Source organism: Ochotona princeps, chromosome 5 (assembly GCF_030435755.1).
Source record: "Ochotona princeps isolate mOchPri1 chromosome 5, mOchPri1.hap1, whole genome shotgun sequence".
In the NCBI taxonomy this organism is placed as follows: domain Eukaryota; kingdom Metazoa; phylum Chordata; class Mammalia; order Lagomorpha; family Ochotonidae; genus Ochotona; species Ochotona princeps.
In genome coordinates, this window is record NC_080836.1 from 68,839,194 (window position 1) to 68,858,332 (window position 19,139).

The 19,139-nt window shown below is 35.9% G+C and overlaps 1 protein-coding gene across 2 annotated transcripts in view; it reads right to left on the minus strand.

Moving 5' to 3' along the window:
- Positions 1-5,353: 5,353 nt before the first annotated feature.
- The window catches only part of TMEFF2 (transmembrane protein with EGF like and two follistatin like domains 2), a 255,318-nt gene continuing 241,532 nt past the window's right edge, over positions 5,354-19,139 (minus strand). The window contains exons 8-10 of one of the 2 annotated variants that reach the window (XM_058664238.1): positions 12,212-12,335; positions 10,043-10,201; positions 5,354-6,677 (exon numbers count right to left, since the gene is read on the minus strand). In XM_058664238.1, the coding sequence (XP_058520221.1) occupies positions 6,581-6,677; positions 10,043-10,201; positions 12,212-12,335 (380 nt within the window). In that variant the 3' untranslated portion in view covers positions 5,354-6,580. Of the gene's footprint in view, positions 6,735-10,042; positions 10,202-12,211; positions 12,336-19,139 lie in introns of both variants that reach the window. The other variant, XM_058664239.1, reaches the window with a different exon arrangement.

Sequence of the window (19,139 nt, forward strand, 5' to 3'; positions counted from 1 at the left end):
AGATTTGTCTTCTGCAGTAGGAGCTGGTAAAATTTCTTTTTTAGCCTGGTTTGGGAATGTTACTTAGGGCTGTTTTATGACCCAAAGATTTGCTTTTCAAGCATAGCCAGATGAGACACTATCTTTCCATCTGCATTTGTGATTTTTGCTGCAGTCCCTTTACAACCCTGAGAGGGAGGCCTGACCTTTGGGTGGGAAGGATGTGTTATTCCTTTATTCTTTATCTGAGGAGCAGGTCTAGTGCTTTGGGAAAATGTTGCCCTGCATTAAAGACTCTAATCTACATATCTGGAGGTCAAGATTTGTGAGGAAGAAAAGATGCATATGACAAAAGTTTTATTTTAACTCATCCCTCACCTTACCCAGAGTCCTGAAAAACCATTTTTAAAGTTGTGTCTTGGCCTCACTCCATCCGTCTTGCCGAGCCAGCTTCTCTGACTGAAATCCCCATGTGCTCAACAGGTCAGTCTACTAGACCTCCAGATGACAAGAAACCCTATGGTTCCCTGTGATCCTATAGTTACCCACAAGAGGAAAGAAACAAAGCATTCTTGGGATAAATGCAGGATGAATTCGCTTTGGCATTTGTGGATCTAGGTAGACAGAGTCAGGTGCAGGGATACCTACAGGGAAATTCAGTATGAGGTCCTCATACTTTATGGGCAGTTTGATTAGTTGTACCTGTGAGACTGATGACACCTGAAAACTAACATGGAAGAACTAAGACAAGAAAGGGCTCTTCCAAGCAGTGTATGAGAAAATGGTAGGTTAATATATGAAGGCAATGAAAACTAGAGACGCAAAGGGCTAGGGATTACCCCCAGCCAGATCCTTTGAAAGTCTCATTGATCCTCACATCAAGAGGAATTGTAGCTTCCGTAAGAGCCACACTATGTCTGTGTTTAGCTTGACAAATTATCCTTAAATGACTGTTAAGCTTTGCACTTCATTCTTTAGTGAGCATTGTTTATTAATAGTGCTTTAAAAATGCACTCAGCATATATGCATGGAAATGATTTGAAGCAAAATACACAAATACCATGTTTTTCTCTTAACAGTGGGATTATTTTGTTTTTGGCTTATCTATGTCTTTTAATTTTAATGGTGCAGCAATACACACTTATGTATTAATGATTTGATGGATTAAAATGACAGTTTGGGAAATGACTCAGGACTTCTGTAATTGTGCTTGTAAAATGTCTAAATGTGTGCTGTGAGTCTGTGGAGAATGGAGCTGGATTGTAGCAGAAAAGGGCTCTCATGGAGCATGAATCCTCCATAAGGGGAAGAAAGAGAGGTGGTTGGGATTTTGAGATGAGAGGAAGCTCTGCAGGAGGGCATGGAGCACCTCAGAAGGCCCAAATGTTGGATTAAACTGTGGGTCCTGAGAGCTGCCACCATGGCCTGATCAGGTACATCTTTAATATATCAGAACACTGGAAGGGTCATTCATGCCAATGAGAGCACTAGGGAGGAGAGCCAGGGCTTGCTCCTGTCTCTCTGCCAACAATGCCTGATTTTTGGATTTCTCATCTGCTTTAGCTAGATTCTTGTTCTTGATTGCATTTTGTTTCAGAAAAATAAAGGTACTATTTCTTTCACTTCTTACCTGGTTCAAGAAAAATAGTAAAAATTAAAAAGTTATGAGTAAATGTTGATGAATGGGTCTCATACTATGGTCAAATATGAAGAAATTCTCATGTATGGAAGGATATCAATAGATTGAGACACAATGTACTATTTTTCTAAGAAAAAGCTGTAGGAAAGGATTTTTAGATGCTTTCATCATATAGAAATGGTAATTGTTTGAAGAAGTAAACGTGCTTACCTGTATTGAATTTTATTTAATGTGCACATATACCAAATATCTTACAATACTCCAAAGTAAAATCTAATAAAGAAAAATCAGAATTTTGACCAATTAAAGTTAAAATTATGCAGATGATCCAAGTTCCTCCAAGTTAGAGCAACTCATTTCTACTACTAGAGACAGTTATCAACCAAGGTCACATTTTCAGAGCAGGTGCAGAACAAATACAGATCTCTGTCATTGCAAGACTGGGAGGAGGCCTGCATGTGACTGGCTGAACAGCACATCGCTCTTACTTGCCTGCTGCTGACTTCAAAAGGCTGTATTCATCTTTCTGTTTATGCATTGGCTGTAAAATCATTGCTTTTGCTTGGTATAATCCTTCAACCTTCCTTTATCTATCCTTTAGATGAGCTTCCTGTGGATGCTCATATAAAGATATAAATTAATTCAATAAAAAAGCTTTTATCATTGATATCCAGATGACTAATTTTGTACCTGAAAATGTCTAGTGTAATTGAGGAAGAGCAGCAGTTGATGCAGGTGCCGCACAGCGTTGGCAAGGGGAAACAGCATCTGAAGATAAACACTCGTAAAATGTCTAATATGACTTTGAGATAATCTCCATTATATTTCCACAGTTTGTGCTGAATTCTCCTCAAGGATCCAGTCAGGTGGAGAATTTGGTCCTCCAGAGTGACTGAAATATTAACTCACTTATCCTATGTCCACATACACACAAGAGGTTTAATGGTGTGCTTTGTCAGGCTAGATCTGCTTTAAAATGACCCTTTGTTTTAAAAGAATCGTCCCCTCTTCTTGTTTCAGATAAAAGGCCCACGGATTTTCTCTCTTAACCCTATATTATCTTATTTTGAAGAACCAAAAAAACCAGTTCTCCAATTCTCTTGTTTCCAGAGATCAGAGAGACACTACTTTGAGTAAGCCTAATTGTTTGAGTCCTTCTAACTACAACCAAATAATTATATCATGTAACTGATAAAATATTGTCTTTTCTTATTCCTCAGTTACTTTTCCAGCACTTATTTATCACATTCCAATACAAGTATTTGCATGTTTTCAACACTTATTCTATGCATGCCTCTGTTTTGGACAAACATGCATTATTTTATTTCTCATACCAGTTACATAAGGAATGGGGACAATATCTTTTCATTTTAAATAGGAGGCAAACAGAAAGTGGCAAACTTGCCCAAGTTTAATAGTAAAGTAGCGCTCAGGCTCGGACCCCTATCCTCTTTGCACTTGAGGCCAAGGATTAAAGGCTGTGCTCACTTTAGAAGCATCCAACAAGCTCAGCACATAAGCACTCATCACTTTGTTCTGTTTCTGATTCTTTGACTGATACTTGAAGCTCTCCAGCTTTGTTTATTTTCTGATAAATCCTCTCCTATCAAATCACCTTCACGCCCTTGTCTGTCCTATGAGCCTGAGAGCAGAGACTACTGTGTATATCACAGGCATGGGGGAGGGTCTGGCAAGGGGCAATCTTACAACTATCTGTCCAACAGATGGAAACAATTTAGCAAGCTTATTTCTGACTTCTCATTGCTCCCAGGAGAAAGGCTGGTTCCATGGATACTTAGGATGTATATGGAAAGAACCTTAACAGAGTTAGGAGGTCTTCTTAGGGGTTCACAGAGGGTGCACTGAGAAGCCATCATTGACTTTGGGTTTTATAAACAGAAAAACACCAGGAGAGCAGAAGGAGTGTGTAAAATCTGAGAAGTGGGGTATCTGAGTAGTTTTAGGGATGCTGAATTCATTTTATGTGTCTTCCCGTGCAAAGGTGTGCTCACCCAGCTGGTGGTTCCTCCTGGGCCCCAAGCCCTCTGATCTGACCTCTAAGGCAACCTTTGCTATATTCTTTATAATTTTTTATTTACCCTTCAGTCTCTCCCATTAGATGGTGACAGCTTTCATGCAAGAAACCAGGATGATCTGGTAGTGAGCATCTTCACGCAGAAGTTCTGATTTATTTATCTCTGTCTTGTAGTCCTTTTTTGCCCCCCACAAAATGTTGCTTGATGTTGCTAATTGGTGACTTTCCATAAATGTAGGAGCAATGAATGAATGGGGAGGGATGGATGACCAGATTCTGAGAAGTGTTTTTATACCTAGTTTTAAACCTAAGTTTAGGACAAACAAAAGTAGCTAAAGTGATCTTAGGTAGTAATAAAAGCATAGTGTCTTTCTGAATATAAAGATCATAATTACAGAGAGTGATAATGAACGTATGGATGAGGAAATTGAGTTCTGAGATATGAAATGACTTGTTCACAGTTATGCAGCTAAGTTTTGGCCAATATGAGACTTGAATTTGGTGACCATGGTTTTCAGCTAAATTTGCTTTCTACAATTTCTCCTCTATACTGTGCTGATCAGACCATAGCTGTAGAGTTCTGTGCAATTCTGAGCTCTGCACTTACAGATATAGAATATATATTTTCAAGGGAGAGTAATGCAGGGGCTACAATTATATGGAAAATATATCACATGAAGAGTAGCCAAGGAAATTAAAGATGCTTCACTCGGAGAAGGAAATGCTTGCAGAGGGACTGTGGTGTGAGTGGAAAAACATCTCTGTCTTTATATTTAAATGTATGCCATTATTCCTTTGTTTCAGAGAGGAAAAGTAGTAACCGTGGATAGAAATTGTAGAAAAGTGAGTATTTAATATGGTTAAGAGTCTTCTGAAAAGTTGGAGACCCAGCACGAATGTCTACAGTAGAAGAAATAAGCAAATAGAATTTGAATATTATCTGTCACAAGTCCCTCTAGAGAACATGTTTCATTTACATCCTACTTAACGCTTGCCTAGGACGTTGACCAGCACCTGGCATAAAGTAAATGCTCACTTAAGACCTGCTGTGCATCTTTTAATGGGATTCTTTCATGCAGTGAGTGAGCATGGGGTTGGACAAGAGTGTATGTGGTATTATTTCTAATGGCTTTCTAACACAATATTTATGACCTTTTATAAAAATTCACATGTGGTAATATATCGTATTGATATTTAACAATGTAAATCATTTCACTTTTGTAAAAGTCAAATGTAAGTGGAACTGTCATCTATTTTAAACTACAAATGTTGCATTTCTTTTCCTTTTCCTTTGGGAGGAGGAAGGATTTGTTTATCACAGTTACTGTCTTACAGTGTTGTTCATGGCTAGTTAACATTTCTTATACCTGCTAACCAACTAAACTTCCACCTGGAAATTTCAAAGAAATTTGCTTGCACAAGAAAATCACAGGACTAATTTATGGAAACATCGAACTAATGGTTATCCTAACAGAGTCAAATTTTTCAAAGTGAGGACTAACCTAAAAAAGAAAAAGTTTTTTAAAGTCTTAAATCCAATTCAGCTTGTCACCTTGGTTTGCATTTTAACAAATATCTAAAATATCACTTCAGAAAATGTATTTTTCACTGAATATTTTATATTTGGAATGTGTTGATTTTCTGTTTGTGTCTTTTTCTGGAAATAGGGATATCATTCCTTTTAGTCCATGCATAGATAATTTGACGGAGACAGGACTTTATTTAGCTTTACTCATATTAGTCATCCAAAGCTGTGCAGAGATAAATGACAATATTTTGAGAATTTTCAGTTGACTGTTTTCCAAACAAAGTGATCACATGTATTTGTATACTCAAGCAAAAACCCATACCAACTTCCCTACAGGTGTTTTAGATTCTATGGAATTAATTATTTTGCTTACCTCAATATGTAAAAACACTCAAAACAGATTTCTCTGTTTTTTATGAAATAATGTCAGCATCTTAGTTTCATTTCAAATAATGCTAATGCATTAACCAAAAACTATTTGTGGAGTGTTTGCAAATGCAATTTCATTCCCAAAACCTTCCACTACAAATATGGCAAGATGCTCCTAAGAAGTCACAATTGTGATGTTTCACATTTCATTTTGCTTATTAGATTTTTTCTTATTTGTTAGTTCCACTTGTCTAAATTGCATAGATTTTTGTTGCTTAGGTATACCTAATATGTAACTAGCAACTTGCTGAGAGCCTTTGGATATATGTAGTTATCTGAGAATCTAAAATGTTTCCAAATATAAGGCAATATCTTTTCCCTCTCCTTTATGAGATATAAAACATTTTCCATTCCCTTCTTCTTTGATTTAATTTATATGCCAGGGATTTTTCTGCTCTTAGATTGAAAATAGAAGACTGGGGAAGAAAGATGAAATAAGATGATTCAAAGATCTCAAATATTTTATCTTCACTCGATATAAAGTAAATTATTTTTTCTCGTTTCCAATAACCATCATTTCCTTTGAACTTGGAACCACTCAAAACCTAGCCGCTCAGTCCTGGGTGAACTTATGTACTGTCTGAAGATGTGGAAAAAGATGAAATGCTGTCACCTCCACAGATTTTACTATTTAGTTATATTTACAATTATAAAGTACCGCAAATTTAACAATGCCATTTTTTTCTCATCATTGAGTATTTATTATATATAACAAATACATGGGAAAGAAAAAACTATATTGTGTGATATAAATAGTTTATTTACATTACAGAAAAACATCAAGACAATGTATACTATTTCAAATATATCCATACATAATCAAATATAGCTGTAGTACATGTTTTCATTGGTGTAGATTACCACAAATGCAAGGCAACATGTGTAGATCTCTTGTCTTATTCTTTTGTCTGTAATACTGTATTGTGTAGTCAAGCACTCGGTAGTCCAGCCACTGTGATACATGCTCCCTTTAGATTAACCTTGTGGACGCTCTTGTTGTGTTGTCTGAACTGTAGTGCCCTGTATTTTGCTTCTGTCTGTGAATTCTGTTGCTTCTGGGGCATTTCCTAGAAGGTTGGAAAGTTTACAAATCTTAGTCCAGAGTGATCACCTAAAGTTTGGTCCTACAATTACAGAATGAAGCTGTGGATTACACAAATCATGAAAATACTTCAGATGAGATAGTTTGTTAGTAGAGGCAGGTGTTATTTTGAAAAAAAAATTCATTATTTTTTGTGTCTCCTGGCGGGCATCAACAAATTTCTGCTGAGAACTGAATGACAGAAGGGGGAGTTGAAGAGCACATCTACTTTGTCTTCAACTGGTTACTCACTAAGGCACAAAGAGCGGACTCAGCACAATACAATCAAGCAAGTTGTGAGCTTATCTCATTTCACTTCAAAGGTCTTCAACGAATTTACACGGTAGATGTCCTAAGGATGAATGTTATATTGGCATTTCAATGCTACAAGTTGAAATCCTATCAAACCAGAGAATAAACCAACTGTTAGTATATTATATGTAATGGAAAGTTATATTGTTCTGGTTGAACCTAATATAATTTTGTGCATGAACACTATAAGCTAGACACAGAAACGGGTACCAATTATGTAGCTTCTATAAAAAGTTAATGTTCAGTGAAATTATTTTGAAAAAAATCTTTGACCTAGTACTTCATTTTGTAATAAACATTACAAACAAGAACAATATAAATTCTACATAAAATCCTATTATAACAAGCTGTGTGATAACAGAGACTATGTATGACTATACATATGCCAATATACATACATCTGATATGCAATAGACAAGTGTAGACGTGTGTGAGTAGCTTTATGTGAAGGAAAGAGTTGTTGAAATGAACATGATACTAGAAACCACATCCCAGCAAGTGGGATCTGCAGACAAAATATTGAAATGCCAACTTCTCAACAGGGCAACTCTTTTTATTTTGTAATGTATCTCTAGGTGTCTATATTTTTCCTGATACATTTTGTGTTTCAGAGCAGGTGTTTGAGTAAAATAGTAAAGAAAATAGGGAAAGAAATCAGAAAAAAGGAAGAAAACCAGAAAAGAGCCAGAAAAGAGGAGACCAGATGGGAAATCCATCAACATAAAAATTGAGAATGAGACCTCTGATTGGCATAATTTTGCAAGTTTCTAGCAAGTGGATAGTGGGCATTAGGCCCTGAGAAGTGTGGCCAGGTCACCAGGAATTTCTGGAAAGTGGAGTTAAGGAGATGACCTGGTTGGAAAATCTGATTTCTAAGCAAAAGTTTCAAGTGGATGAAATAAATCCACACTGAGAATTGTTGTGTTTTTTTGAATAAAACAACTGGAAGAGATTCATGAAATGTTTTTCAGGTTAATTTAGCTTATGTGCTATTTGTCCTCTTTAACAGTAAAGAGAAGATTTTTTTTTTTCTCTTTAACTAAATAAAAAAAATATGCCTTGAAAAAGCGGATTAATCTAATTTGGAACTCAGTTTAGGTAACCCTGAGCATCAGAATACACAAAATCATGACCAGCAGTGTGAGTGGTGGTAAGTGGAGAAGCTCTGACATTGGATGGCTTGTCTGCTCTTCTTGTTCAATCATGTGATTTCAGCTGTTGTGTAACTTTTCAAAATATACGCTCCCTATTGTGAACACATAATTGTTTGTCTTTGTAATAAGTACATAGAAGTATAGATGTATACAATCATAGATACCTGTGCAGACTACACACACACACACACACACACACACACACACACACATACACCCCTGGTAAGATCAGCACCTTATAAATTCTGGGTGATTTTACAATGTATAGAAATGAAACTTTAAGAACAGAATTGAAAAAATGTACTGTATTTAAAATGTTACATGCTTATCTGTGCGTAAAGTAGCAAATTATTATGAGATTATATTCATCATATGTGGATTTAGTTTTTTATGTACCAGTATTACCTAGATAGTAAAAGCTCAAGATCCTTAGAGTAAAATGACACAATTTACCCTCTTTTCTATTTTTTCTTCTTACAGTCAGTATTTTTGCTTTCCGCAGTTATCTTTCTGTTCCCCAGAATCTATTTTAATATAATTCATCGACTCAGTTGGCATCTACACGTGAGAGTCGAGCTGATGAACTCAACTTGGTTTAAAGCAGCACAGAGACCCAGCCAATGATCTTCCCTTAAGCCTTTAGGCCTGGTGAGGATTTATGAACCATATTTTGTCTTTTTCAAGAGCAAATGCCACACTTGTCTTCAAAGACGATAGTGCAATCCAGCTACTGCGATGTATTATGGCCTCTATTTTCTAAAGATACGACTCTGTCTTTTATTTTCTTGTCTTTTGAAAACAATTTTTGGGGAAACTTTCTGATTTACTGTGGAGCTATAGAAATGAATGAAAGTCTAAATGCCATGTGAATTTGGTGAAAACTTTGAACAACTTTCCTGGAACTTTTTAGAGGAAAGTGAAATCAAGTCAGAGACAGCTTTGAAAACTACTTGTTACACAGGATGCCAGTGATACGTGTTTGGGTTGCAGTCTGAGATTTGGTTATTGTGGCTTTGTATGCTAATTAAATTAAGAAAACACCCAAAATTAACCATTCTATGTCAAATCCCGTGCTAGATAGCACTAAAGAATCATTGCTTTCCTGTTGAAATTGGATGAAACTTTGGTTTCTCTCTCACCCGGGTGTTCAGAAAGTAATTACTCTTTGATGGGATTTGGAATTTTCACTTAAAAACTTGTACTATTTGCTTCATACTTCTATGGATCAAATCTTCTCATTTATATCACATAATCTCTCATTGCATATTATTGCATTTTATGACAAGAAGTTACTTTGTCACCTTAAGATAAAACATATAATATTTCATATATATATTTAATATTTATATATTTAACATTTAATATTTTATATATTTAATATTATATATATTTTATCTTTATGGCTAGATACTTAAAATTGATTATCTTAGAGTTAGAAAGGCACTATAAATATGAGGTAAAATTTGATACTATTCTAGGTCCTGTTTAAAATCTTTCTTAACTTAGTTTGTTATATTGATTTTCCTGGGTGAGGATAAACTGGTCATTTAAATAGTCTGTTGGTAGGCTGGATGAAGACTGACCTCTTAAGAGTTGAGAGAGAAGGGCATATTTAAACAAAGTTGATATGTAATAGGGAAAGCAAATTTTCTCTTAGAAAATCAATAATTCTCATCTTAATGCAAAAATAAGGAAAATAACATGTACCACTTCCACATGAAATTTCATGACTTTTCATTTGACTTTTCATATAGTTTTACAGTAAAGAAATGGGACTCAAGGAGACTAGCGGAGTCCAACCAGGGCCTCCTCATCAAGGGGTTCAATTTGACACAGAGCGCATACCATGCACCTGTACCTGGAGGCCACAGGGTACTGTACTGACCTTGTGATGCAGAGGACCACCACACAGATGACCGCGATCTGAATCGTCCCAATGACAGCCGCAATTAAGACATATTGAAATCGCACAGGACCAGGGACAACGTACAGAACACTGTAGTCCTTTTTTTCACAGTGCTGTCCAGTATATCCAGCATCACATCTGGAAGGAGTGATAGTATAACAGTTACCTGGAGCTGCTGGATTCATGTTTATAGTTGGTCAATAAATACTTATCCCTCTAATTGTAGTTATAACTTCTTGACTCCCTTTCTAAATAAATACAGCTTAGGAGGCATGATTCTGAACTACTCATTTTCTGTTGGATTTCGTTGTGCTTGTTGTTTGGGAGAGTTATTTATTTTTAAACTTACAATAATGGGTTATGAAGATAGAAGGATTGCTAGATAATTTGTCTCTGATGTCAGCACACACAGATAATACTTGTTCAGAAATAGTTGTTTATCTTTTCAGGTGAGCTTTACACCTCATTTAGTAAGCTCTTTATTCAATCCAAGTCAACACATTTACTTGAGAAAACATTTGTTTCTGAAGTAAGAATATAAAAATTAGGCTAGTTCTTTGTTCTGGGTAAAACATCCTCTGCACTATATTATGAGAATGAATGTTGAAAAACATTAGAATCAGAGGTATAATAAGATTCACTACTTCAATTTGCTGGTCATAAGGGCATATGTTGATGTTATAGAGTTAAATTATGTTAGAGAAAAAAACGATTATGATGTAAAACAAGCCCTGGGCTATTTACCTGAGAATGGATATTTTGCCTCAACTTACTGAATCCCACCCAAATGCTCAGGTGAACAGTATACATATATTTATATTTTAAAAATTTGTGTATTTATTTATTTTAAAGGCAGAGAAAAAAAAAAGATTTGTTTATTTGAAAGGTAGAGAGAAAACGATCTTCCATCTCTGTCTTACTCCCCAACTGACTGAACAGTCAGGGCTGAAAAGGCCAAAGCCAGAACCAGGAATTCCAACTGGGTCACCCATGTGTGACAGGAGCCTAAGGAGTTTGGCCATATTCTGCTACCTTCCCAGGTGTATTGTCCAGGAGCTGAGTGGATATGGAGCAGCTGGGGTTTAAGCTGACTTGTGAGAGGAAATACTGATGTTACAAGTGGCAGCTTAACCTGCTAACCCCAGCAAATCTGTGTATTAAAGCTAGCATTTGACAGTGAAATGACAAAGCAGTTCTAAAAGAAAAGAAAAATACTGAAGATAATCAAATGTTCATTGATTTTGTGAAATTCTTGTCACACTTTGAACTTCTGGGAACTCCACCCGGACATCTTTCCTCCCTGCATCAGGATGGGTTTAACAGTGGCCACTCTGCTGAGAGTCACACTCACACTGCTGGGCAGCATTGAAAGGCAGGTGCCCCTGTATTCAGTGAAAAGAAACATGAAAGAAAGACCTTTCTAAATGTCAGATAGGGTAGGAACTGGGAGGAGAGAGAAAAGAGAGCATTTTGCTGTCTATTAAAACACAACCTATTTTATTATGACACTTGCATGTTAATTCAAATTAGAATAATTTTGATGATTCACTCTGACATTACATATATCTTCAACATAGCTGAAGCAGATATTAATGCTTACAAGCAAATTGCAGACAAGCAATAACTTCTTGCCTTGACTAAGTGTAACATCGAGGAGGTCTGGCTGATCCTCTCACTGTGCAGGGCTCCTAGGCAGGAGATTCATAGAGAACAGACACCCAATGCCTTGCAAAAGACACAACACTGGAGAACCTCCCCAAAGCAACTATGCTATCTCCTGTACAGATGGCCTCACCTGTTTGCTTATCTGATAAAGATTTAATGAACACTGTTTTACATTGATGGGAAAGAGTGGTGAGTAGACACAGAGGAATCTCTGTCTTTAAGAGGCTTGTAAAACTGCAAACGGAGTGTTAGATTCTAGTAGAAGAATCTTTACATTTCTTGTAGTGATAGATTATGCAGTGCATGGGTGTGTAAGGTACACACAGTTTTGGTTTTCATGTGTGTGTGTGCAGGAGAAACTTGTGTTTTGCAACTTCTTGCCTATTAAAATATAACCCCCACTAATTCTGTGTAAACATTTTTAATTTACCTGTTGCATTTTTACCTTATCTAATTTAGAAGTTGAGGTATGAAAATCCTTACCTGCAAGATGGCTCCTGCATATTGATAGAATGCTCACACTTCCCGTGCATGCAGAAGCCATTGTAATGTTCTGGACAAGGTATGTGGTGTTCTCTGGCACTTTCTTCTAATTTGTTAGCATTCTCTGTGAACACAGATAAAAGCAAGAACCCCTCTAAGCACAATCTTAGCTCAGTCAGATCAACCAGTACATTAAGAAGCAAAGCTACAGTATGCGTAGAGATTTAAAAGGGCAAAGAACTAAAAGAACACATCTTCAGAAGCAAGAGGGAGAAAGAATTGAAAAACACATATCTTAACAATTGTGTTTAGAGATGAAACTGCAAAATTACCCAGTGTGTTTCATGCAGTTTCCTACATCTTTAAAAGCCAGTGATGTTTCTGTGAGTTGCCAGACAGCTTTAATTTTCCTTGTGTAGGGACTGTACATTGATCAAAAAATAATATAAGAGGAAATATTCCATTTTTTTGAATTTCAAAGCCAAGCATAATGTCTGTAAGTGTAAATTGCTATAATGCCTAGATATTTTCTCAATGTGAGAGCTTAAAAGTTAAAATATGGCCATATTCAATTGTTAAACAGACATTTTCCAAACCAAATGCAAATTTCAATAAATGTATTCTTTTAAGCTTTTTTAATCTACTGGGAACATGATTTGTATTAGCAGCCATACTTTTTTTATTGCAAAAATAAAACTACTGAAAGAAAAATGTTATTCCAAAATCTCTTATGTAGATATTCACATAGTATGTGTTAAAAACTTTAAATATATTATATGTATTATATTTAAATACATATGTATGTAGGGTTTTCTTTGGTTTATTTTATTCATTTGGTTCACTCTCCAAATGCCTGGCAAAAAGTGAAGACAGGAGCCAGACACTTGGTCAGGGTCTCCCCTGTGGGTGTCAGGGACCCAGCTATTTGATCCATCAGCCACTGCCTCTGGGATGTGCATCAGTAGCAAACTGGAATAAGGAAGAGGAGCCAGGATTTGCGCCCACACAGTCTCACGTGAATTATGGGAGTCCCAAACAGCATCTTAACTGTTTTCATGTCTTTCTCTTTTTACATGTTCCTTCTACAACAAAAAAGGTTGGTGTTTTTTTCATTTCTTTTTATCATCTGAAATCTGATAGTCTTCAAAATTTCTGCCCAAATACATGGGAAATGAAAGTTTCTTAACTTCAATCTGAAGACACTACTCAGTTCTACAGTGAATGGTCAACACTAAAGGGAGACTGCAAGTGAATGTCTATTTGTATGAGGTTGATTATTTGCTATTATTCCCATGCAGAGATGTATTTTTATTATAGAATATTGTTATAATTTTTACTGGCAGTCAAGACTGATGAGCATATTCATCAGGAGACAAAAAGGCTTTTGGTATTAGTGAATCAGACAAATGTATTATTTATATGTGAGTAGAGCTATAAAATATCTACACATTTTAGGATCTATATGCCAAAAGCAAAACATTAAAGTTTGAAATAAAATGTTAAATATGCCAAAAGCAAAACATTAAAGTTTGAAATAAAATGTTAAATATGTTTAATGGTTTCTTATGTAGGGATATTTATATTATAACGGGTAATGTTTCAAGTTCCATATCCAAACTGGTAAGAAATTTACTATAAGTACACTAGAGAGTGTGTACATGGCATTTAAATCATTCATTTGTTTAATGTCTGTGTCTCTTCAGCTTTGATGATTACTGATCCTTCATTTGCATTGTATCTTTACACTGATAGATACTATTAAAAGAAACAACTGTTTCCAATGAAAAGACTAGCAGCATACAGAACTTCATTGGTTTCTCCTCCTTTCTTTCAAATTCCTTGAGGCATGATATTTTTGGTAGTCACATCCACAATATGCAAGACTGTAGTGGGGTAATGTGAGATGAAAATTCCAACCTTCCATCAGCTGACTGAGATGAAAGTAGGACAACCGCAGGAGTTAGTTGTACCTTGACATAGTTTGTGGTCATTCATTAATCCATGGAGGAGACTGGGCTTATTCTGTGCAGGGTTAGGGGACTGCAAACACGAGCAATGAAACCACCCACCTGCTGTTTAAAGGAGGTTTAGCTGTGGGGTTTGTCAGTCCCGCTGCTGATGTAATGAACCAGCACTGATTTTCACTTATTTCTGGCTCTCCTTCCCATAAAAAACTAGTCAACTCCTTATTTAGTGTTTATTAGTAACCCTTCAGTGCTTCTGCACACCTGTATGTAACGAATTTTCTGTGATTTGCTCACATTTCCATTACAATCATCTTTTCAGTCATAATATTTTTCCCAACAGATCTTATTATGGCCATTTTTCTTTCTGTCAGTTACAAAAGAAGCTTGAGAATTTTCTTAACACAAAATACATTTTTAGGCCATTTTATTTTTAACACTGTTTCTTATCCCATCTTTATGTTTTTCTTTTCTTGTTTTGTACCATATGCGTAGTCACGAACTGAAGTCTAAGGGGAAAATAAAAGCTTGTTTCATTGAAGGTACTGCCTTACTGTGGTGAGAGCTGGATATTTTGCAAAGTTCATTATCCAGCCAGAACGATCACATGGGACGGTAATAGTTTCCATCATAAAATCTACTAATTAGTTTACAGCATTCCTTGTGAGCTTGAAGTGTTCTATTTGCTACTTATAGGATACTGTCAAAGAAGCAGAGAGATTGAAAAAGAATGAGTGGAAAAATGATATCTGGGCAAGAAAATAAGGAATAATTGATCTATGTCAACAAATCTGTAATCAGTCCAACCAAGTAAACCAGTTGATTGAAAACCTGAATATATAACCACTTCTAGTAATGTAATAGACACATTTTAGAAATTAGATTTAAGTATATTAAGAACAGTAGATGCACAGAAATCTACTAGTCCAATAAATACGTGTATGGACAATGATTAGTACTTGTGGTCCTGGATTTTATGTGTAATGGATGTTCCAGCAACAATAAAGCATTTAAAGGTTTAAAATGACATGAAAGCAGTACTTTGGAAGATTGTGTGTTTTCTCTAGTTCTGATGGTTTAGGTATTGATTTCTCTGTTCTCTATTTAAAAGGAGGTTTAATGTAAATGTGTGGTCTTTCTTGCCAGAGAGATACTGGTGTGGTTGGAACACTTCATATTTATTTAAAATCCTCAAGAAGTTTTCTGTTTCAATGCTTACAAATGGGTTGTTTTGAAAGACATCTCGACCGTTTTAGGAACAATTTCTGATGTAACCTGAGTTCTTCGCAGTAGTGCTAATAGGATTGTATGCCTACTGCTAGTCAACATTGTAGTGAAGAGCTTTTGAAGTGGTCTTTTTTATATGGCACCACTCCACATATTGTTCCTATCCTGTGCTTTCAGAAACATACAGCCCAACTCAGAGAGAAAGAGAAAGTAGTAATAGAACTTATTCTGGCAAGTCAAGTAGGCAAGTTAAGTGGGTAGAAATGGGCCAGAGCTAAACTTAGTAGTTCAGAAAAATCGATATAGTTGTGTTTATGTGTGTATGTGTGTGTGTGCACACTACACTTGGTTTCCTTTACCTAAAAATCTATGAATAAGATGATGAGAGAACTGATTGAAGTAACACATTGCTGATTAAAGTAGAAATGCAGCATTGTAAAATTTGAATAAAGCATAATACATCTAAGCAAGGCACTTTTTCTTTTGGACAAGGGTTAGAGTGTTGCCAAAGATGTTCTGATTTGAGTCCTGTCATCTTTTCAAATGCTCTGGAGGTTAGTGTCTGGAAAATTAAACTTGAACTTGCAATCCCAACCGCAGAGACAGATACACCAGAGTATTAGTGTCTAGAGCTCTTAAGTAGTTACTCACTCTACCTAGTTCTTTTATTCTGATGTTCTACTCTCCAAATAGTTTTAAAATAATTCATGTCTATAAGCCTACAAATTGAGAATGACATTGGCAGTACGACATGAGTATGTAGCCAATCGACAGTTACACATTTTATTCAGTGAATGGACTACCTGCAAATCTCTATGTATTTCCTTTGGAGGGAGCATAAGTAAGTTTTCAGTAAGAGTTCTTGGATTTTGTAGGGTCAAACTTGTACACCTGGAGGCTGCAGTACCCACTGTTCATTACCATCTTTGAGGCTTTTTGGGAACTGATTACACAACCAGCTTCTCTGATAATAGCCCCACTTTTTTTTTTTTTAACCAGGTCTTTCTTTCAATTATATAAACTCACTATACCACTGATTTCCCGGAAAAAGCATGGATTGGTATAAGGATCTCAGAATAAGTTGAAAGGATTCTAAAGTAAAGGTTATGTCAAAAGTTTAGTGGCTGCTTCAGTGAAGCGGATTTCTATTGCACATTTTTTTGGAAACAAGTGGTTTCAGTAAGGGAATGGACTCTACAGTAGCAGTGTTTTTCTGATACTATTAAAAAGGAGCTGTGTTGTATTTCTCAGAGAAGTCACAGACTGTTAGTGTACTGATCAGATTGTATCAGACCCCTAGGTTCTTTCAACACTGAGAGTAATATTCATTTCCATTAATGATAAATTGTTATTGGGCTGGCACTGTGGGGTGGTACAGTAGGCAAAACTTCTGCCTGCAGTGCTGGGATCCCATATGGGCACTGGTTCAAGTCCTGGATGCTGCACTTCTGATCCAGCTCCCTGCTGATGGCCTGAGAAAGCAGCAGAGGATGCTGCAGGGCTGAGCTGATTTTAGATTGGCTCAGCTCCAGCTAGCACGTGCCACCATGGGGAGTGAAACAGAGGATGAAAGACCTCTACTTCTCCCTGTAACTCTGCCTTTCAAGTAAAAATAAAATCAATCTTTAAAACAGACAGATATTAAATGGCTATTAATGTTAATGGTAAAATACTATTTTTGATATTGTAAAGGAGAAGGAAGGAAATAAAAATGTTCTTTAGCTATATTAAACAAAGTAAAACATCTTTGCCTAAATGATGGAAACATTTACTTTTTCTGAGAGTGTGAAATATCTGAAATTCTGGTTTTGTCTATAATTCAGATATTCTAGCAAAAAATGACCTTTATTATGTATTATCTTCCTTTGGGTGAACAATATGTTTCTTGAATCAAAATTCAATTTATATCACCATGCTTTAACATAACATTTTATCTTGACAAGCACATGCATGCGAACAGTGAAACGTGGTTTATTATCTTTTCAACTATCTTTTCCTGTGGGCACACAAAATACATGTCCAAATTTTCCCTGTTGAATCTATTTACAATACTACTATTTTCATAATTAATGACAATACAAAAAAACACCAGCACTGAAATATTCATATTGTTACATTCTTGCTATGATTTCTTAATTTTACATTTTCCCTATTTACAGCCAGTCCTCCAAACAATTTGAAACTAATTTTATGTAGCCAACTAGGAAAAGAATAACTATGTTATTTTCCATTATATTTACATTATCCCTGGGACAGGTATAAATTATGAATCTGAAGTAAAGTCATGGTTGTCTGTGTTGATTAGAGTTGGTTTCAGAGAAAATATATAATTTTTATGATTTCTTCTCTTTATCTTATCAGGCATAAACATATTAAGTGGCAGTAAAACTTCACAGCTAGCTTGAATTGCAAGTAAAGCTGTTAAAAAGATCAGAAAAGTGTTCCTATTGAATGTGTTCTGAATGTAATGCAATGTGAATTCTTGCAACCTAACAAATCCCATAATAGCCTCACCTGCTGTCATAGTTTCTTCAAGGCATAGATGAGTAGATGAGATGAATTTCTCCTTTTTTAAGCCTGTAGGACGGAGACTCAAATAAAAATGCTAACTAGAAGTGACAGCTTAGCACAAGGAACCCAGAGGTATTTAAGGGCACAATTCATTCTCAAGGTTTGAAAAGAGCAGAGACCATCACAGCATTCCTAGCGATTTAATCTCTGTAAAGACTTAGAAAAATAAGTCTTCCAAACAGACACCACATCCTTCAATTGCTACAGATTCAACGCTTCTTCTGCAAGTGGAATACTATTCTGTTTTTTTTTTTTTTTTTTTTTTGCAGAAAAATAACTAAAATTACTTGGCTCTGAAGCTGTGCCACTCAATGTGTGGACAACAGTATGGATGAAAATAGAAAGAAATTATCCCACTGTTAACTAGACAGCCATATAAAATTTGAAATGTGATTATCCATATCAATACTTGAGTAGGTAGACATTCTTATTGGATATAATACTGAAGTAGCAGAAAGCCAATCTTCATATTACTATATTCTCAAGCAATGCCTTGATGGCATTACTCAAGAATTGCTTGAATATATAGAAACTGGAAAAGGGACCAGCACCTGAAGTATGAACAGTAGCATGGGAACGGGAGTGGTTGAAATTCAACAGTACTAGTGATGATTTGCATTAGCTTGTATTTTCTCAGGTTCTACTGGTCATATATTTACAAAGAAAAACACTGAAAAAATCAGTGACATTCTGGGACAAAAGTTTACATGTAACACTTACGATTATCCAAATGCAAGTTTTATAATTCAGAGATTTGGTTTGACAAATGGTTAAAAATTCTGTAGCTCCAAGAAAAGAGAAGACATTATTTTTGCTTATTTTGGGGAGTAAAACAGGTACATCTTTAGCTGCTTCCTCTATGTTTGACTCAGCAATGCCTTGCACCATGCTGGATGGAAGACACTGACCTCCAACAATGAAGAGGATGACTAGGAAAACCTCGGTTCTGCCTCGAATGGACTTGTTCACAATTTAATCAAGAGCTCATGAACACTGTGTAAGTGTGTAACTCCCACAGCTTTAGAGAATCTAGTTTGAAGATCCTTTAAAAAAACTACAATATTTTATAGAACTTGAGATGCCTTTGACAACATTTCCTTGTAAGTATTAGGCTTTGGGAAGAAGTAGGTTCTATGGTTCATTAGTCTCTTGGGATTCTAGAGCTG